The sequence below is a fragment of the Cervus canadensis genome, chromosome X, assembly GCF_019320065.1.
Source record: "Cervus canadensis isolate Bull #8, Minnesota chromosome X, ASM1932006v1, whole genome shotgun sequence".
Classification (NCBI taxonomy): Eukaryota; Metazoa; Chordata; class Mammalia; order Artiodactyla; family Cervidae; genus Cervus; species Cervus canadensis.
The window spans coordinates 2,025,552-2,030,970 of record NC_057419.1 but is presented as its reverse complement, the minus strand read 5'-3'; the positions used below and the strand labels follow the sequence as shown (position 1 = coordinate 2,030,970).

Genomic DNA, 5,419 nt, shown 5'->3' with positions numbered 1-5,419 from the left:
CTTGACAGCCTCTTGTCCCCTTGGGAGGACCAGCCTGGGAGCAGAAAAACCAGGAATATGAGTGCCCCTCAAGTGCAGGTACAGGAAGGCGGGGGCCATCTGTCCCCTTCAGGTGGGCCCCTGCTCCTGCGATCAACTGGGCCCAGGTGTGTTCTCTACCCAGTCCAGCATCCAACCCCTGGCTAACATGTGCCAGTGACAGAACCACTGTCAGTTGGGTGCCCCCTCCCCACAGACAGGGCCCCCAGCGTTGACTCCTCTACATCCTCCACAATGACTGCCTCCCACCCAGGCTTCTCTCCACCCCATAAAATCCCTGATCCACTCAGGAGAAGCACTACAGGGGAGAGGTGTGAGTGCGTGCCTGTGTTCTCAGTCGCTTCAGTTGTGTTGACTCTCTGTGACCCCATGGACTGTAGCCTGCAAGGCTCCTCTGTCCATGGGATTTCCCAGGTGAGAGTACTACAGTGGGGTGCCATTTTCTCCTCCAGGGGATCTTCCTGGCCCAGGAGTCAAACCCGGGTCTCCTGCATTGCAGGCTGATTCTTTACTGTCTGAGCCATCAAGAAAGTCTCCCTGGAGGAGGTGCCGGGGTGCAAACACAATCCCACCTTAGAGGACATGGGAATTCAACTATTGCTTATCTGGGACCAGGAAGGAGCTCTGGCATCAGCTCAGCTGCACAAAGTGCGGGACCCAGCCTCCCCCTTCCCCTCCCAGTTCCCCTAGCCTCTGTGACTTCAGACTGTGATGGTGGGTGGGTGGATGGATGGATAGAGAGAAGGATGGACAATGGATGGGTCAGTGGGGTTGGATCGGTGGATGGGTGGATGGTGGATTGGTCAGTGGATGGATGGATGCATGGTGGATGGGTGAATTTATGGATGGATGGGTGGGTGGATAGATGGATAGATGAGTGGATGGATAGGTGAGTGGGTGGGTGGGTGTGTGAGTGGATGGACGGATGGGTGGGTCAGTAGTATGTGGTTCATGCACACAGTGGTGTATGACTCACCATGAAAAGGAGTGAAGTTCTGACACACCTTACATCATGGATGGACCTTGAACACACAATGATCAGTGACAGAAGCAGACACAGAAGGACACATTTTACATGTCCACTTATAAGAGATGTCCAGAACAGGCCAATTTACAAAGACAGAAGCAGATGAGTGGTGCCTGGGCTTGGGGGAGAGGCATCGTGAGTTATGAAAGGGGTACAGGAAGGAGAGCGGCCAAGGGCCCCTCTGTGGATGCAGGAGGCCTGAAGACGTGGAAGCCTCCTCTTTGTGGGGATTCCACAGCCTTCCCCATGGGGAAGCACCCGGAAGGGCTGAGAGACTGGGTCCACGGTTCCATTTGCTCCACACCCTCAAGGGAAGGGCCGTGTGGGGGCCCCTCCTCCCAGGGGTGGGGTGGCTGACATAGAACCCTGCATCTGTCAAGTGGTCCTTCGGTGGTGTCCACGTGGTCCCTTCTCCACTCTGCCTGCTCTCACCTGGTGCTGCTTTCTCGTCCATGGGGCTGTCACTGTTCCCACGTCACCCTGCTGTGACCAGTGACCTCTGGTTGTGCTGGCTTCAGTGTCCTCTCTGCTCTTCCCATCAGTCGTGACCACCTGGTAGCTTTTGGCAAAACAAGAGTGTCCTAGACTCGTCTTAAGCTTTTCTGCCCTGGTTCTGGCACCAGCGTGTCCCAGGGACCCCCCACCCCACCACCAGTTCCAATCTCAGGGCAGACCTGGGGAGCTGATGGCGCTCAGGCCCATGGGGTCTGGCTATGCCAAACCGACTCACACGGTGCTCCTCGTGTCTATCTGTCCAGTTCCAGTCCCACACCACAGGGCTCAGGCTCGTCTCTCCCTTCCCGTGTCTGTACTCCAGCAGTGAGACACCTGCTCCTGATGTCCTAAGTACATTAGCTTCCTGGACGAGTCCCATGTAGTCAGCCCCCATCGGCCACCCCTGCACCCCCACCCCTGCAGCACACCGCCCCCGCCTGGGCTCTGACAGCTTTAAGACTGGACGCTTCCTATCATGGGGGAGGGGTATTTTGACATTTTGTATTTATATCTATATAGTTTGGGACACTAATTGTATAGGATATTTCTTTCTGGAATACACATGCCCTTTGCACCACTGTGGAAAGTCTGACTCCTGCCACAACTCCGACCAAGTTAATATAAATCATCTTCTTCTCTTAGAAACCCAGGGTTGTTGTAGCTACTGTGTTCATTTCAGTGTCATCTCTCACCTTAAACACAAACTGCTTCCTGTCATCCCTCACAGCTCTTCAGCAGGCACAGCAACCTTCATCATGCTATAGAAACTAGCATTTCAGATACATCACTTCATTCAAGTATATCACTTCATGCATGACAGTACTTCTTTGTTCATTTTTTAACTTCATTTTTTAGAAATTCTTCTGTTCTTTCACCTAGTATAGTGCCTTCTTTTTCTGCTGGTGGCTGATGGACTTGCATTTCTAGCAGTTGTTAAATCTCAGTGTCTCCAGAGTGACCTGATGGAGTCAAGTCTGAGCTGAGAATGGTTTTCTCATTTTTAAGGCATTGTTTTAAAAAGAGAAGGGCAAGTGACAGACCCACCGTGTGGCCTGTCAGCCCTACAGCATGTCATCTGACTCAGCCCGACCCTGGACTATTAGTTTGGTTACGATGATGAAATGAAACTCTTTTCTGAAAGAGATATATTCATAAGAAGATGAAAACATTTTGTGATCTTTACTTTTTGACAAATTACATATTATTTAATAAATCTTAGATCATCAAAATCTGGTAAAACCATTCTTTATAAATTAATGTACTTATACGTGTATAAAAGGAACTTGTTTTTGGTACATATATAAAATGTGGCTAAGCGACTCTCAGTTGGAGTCCGGTGGCTCTGGAGTCACTGGTCCCTGTGAGCACAAGCTGGCCATGAACCTGGTTCCCAGCCTGTCCCTCCACATGGGCACTCTTCACCTGGGTCTGGGTTGGGGTGCTGTGGCCCCCCAACAGTGTGAAGCCACAGCTGAGGGGGAGGTGGGAAGCTGCCCAGGGATGAGAGAAGGGTTCACGGCTTTCAGGACATTTGGTCCTGAAAGCTGAGAAACACTGATCTATGAGGAAGAGTGTCATTGGCCTGGCTGTTTTCAGGAGGAAGGTAAATGAAACATAATCGGGGAGACTTACTCATTCACAGGTTTCACAGGCGGATGCCAGCACCTGGCTCACTGGGGCACCTGGAGCCAGTCACATGCGGTGCACCCCAGCGCCAGGCACTTTCTGAGGCTGTGCTGTCTTCCTTTTCAGACAAACAGAACTACCTTCTCCGAGATGGGGAGGCTGAAGTGCTTTTCTCCTTCAGTTGGGAGGAGTCCTTGAGGAGGGCCCACGTTTCTCCGCTTTTCAAGGTACGCCTGGACTGGAGCTCAGATCAGCTGCTGCATCTGGGCAACCATGACGGAGCAGGCAGCTTGCACCCAGAGAGCTGGGCTCTCCCCACTCCCCCTGTGCAGTCAGGCCTCCTCTAGGATGTGTTCTGTGTCAAAGAGAATCGATATGGAGAGAGATGCACTACAAATAACCTGGGTTCAAAGAGTATGCTATGAATAATTTATAAGATTTTTTTTTTTTTTTTGCTTTTAACAACTTACATTAATACTATTCTCATAAAATGTATATTCAGCTGGAAAATGGAGACCATTCTTGAGAAAATATTAACTGAATATGTGTCTAATAATTCTAGACTACAGTGTTTAAATGTTTCTAAGATAGAACAGTTTGGAAAATTTTTGTATCAAACAGTGGCTTAGTAGATTAATAGAGATAATCAGTTTTGTTTTTTTGTTTGTTTGTTTGTTTTGTTTTACGTTTAAGGAGCCAACTTTGGAATCAAAGGAGATTTGCAGTACTGAGTTAAGAGTACATTACCTAAAATAGTCTGTTTTTCTAAATGTTTGAGGAGTTTAAACAAAATGGTACATTTGGTACATTTGAGAGTAAGGAAGTTAGAAAATTTTAATCATCAAAATCATTTTGTACTCCATTTGAGCTTCAGAAATTGTGAAAAATGTTCTTATTCTTACTCTTATCACAGAATACTTCATGTCTTACAGGAATTAAAGTTCTAGTCACTTTCTAATAATTATAGGTCACACCTAGCATATGAGAGTGCTTATTTCTGAAATGTCATGTCTGGGTTTGCCAGGCCCACTTTAGGCTGGGGACTAGGGGAGTCTAGTACTGGGTAGCTCTGTGAAATTAGGTATTTTGTCAAAATTCTTGGGTAGAATGAGAAATTCCGCACACTGAAAATTCACTTTGAAACCAGTACACGTATTTTCATTTTTAGGCGAAATACTTTTACATCACTCCTGGGATCTGCCCAAGTCTGTCAACCATGAAAGCAATTATGGAATGTGCAAGAGGCAAAGTGTTGTCTAAACAGCCATCTTTCCAGAAATTCATGGAATATAAGCAGGATAAGGTGCACAGAAGTGAAACACTGTTGAATGCATCAATGCCATGTATGAGGTTCAGTAACCAAGAAGCTGCTTTTCTTTTCCTTAAAGTATGTCAGAAATAATTTTAATATCCTGTGAAAATGACCTTCACTTGTGTCAAGAATATTTTGCCAGAGGATTAGGTATGTTCATTGCTCTGCTGCGTGTTGGTGTGCATGGGTGCAGGCAGGTGCGTCTGTTTGACAGGTTTTGTCTTTGTTCCTTGCAGATGCTCACAATGCAGAGTTTGTTCTCACTGGAGTGCTCACTCAGACACTGGACTACGAGTCATATCCTTTGGGAAGGCGGTGGGTGGGCCCCTCTCATCGTTAGTGTCAGAGCTGCGTGCGCTCCGTGAGCCCACAGGTTAGGGCACTATTGCCAGGGTGCCTGCTTCTTATACCCTTAAAGAAAAGTGAACATGATAACGGCATAAAAGCCTCTGGGGAGAGCCAATGCATCTGTTCAGTCTTCAGTGAAGAGGGGAATTTGTTTAAACAACATGTAAGTCTGCCTGATTTGATTAACCTTTCAGTGAGTGCTTTACCAAAAGCTGCCCAGAAATACTCCTTAAAAACTCCAGGAGCTGTCTACAGCCAACTGGCTGTACAGCTGCTGAACAGTGACTTGGAGGCTCTGAGGAAATTACATATGAAGATTTAAGAAAAAAAATGATAAAGTAAATCAACTTGTTAGGTTGATTAGGTTATAAAATAAGAAAGGAAGTCTTTCAGTCCTGTTGTTTGCTCTGACTCAAGAATTAGTAGAAGTATAATGTAGATCACATATGTAATTTTAAAGTTTCTAGTAGCCACAATAAAAATTCTCTTAGATTTTAGTTTCTACAGCTTAATATACCTGAAGTGTTATTTAATTTATAAGTAATATTTTAAAAAAATTTTAAAAATACTTT

The 5,419-nt window shown here is 46.6% G+C and overlaps 1 protein-coding gene across 1 annotated transcript; it reads left to right on the top strand.

Moving 5' to 3' along the window:
• Nucleotides 1-3,216: 3,216 nt before the first annotated feature.
• LOC122434688 (PAX-interacting protein 1-like) lies at nucleotides 3,217-4,839 on the top strand. The gene is made up of 3 exons (XM_043458322.1): nucleotides 3,217-3,414; nucleotides 4,356-4,530; nucleotides 4,736-4,839. The coding sequence occupies exons 1-3, from the start codon at nucleotides 3,217-3,219 to the stop codon at nucleotides 4,837-4,839; spliced, it is 477 nt and encodes a 158-aa protein (XP_043314257.1).
• The last annotated feature ends 580 nt before the right edge of the window (nucleotides 4,840-5,419 follow it).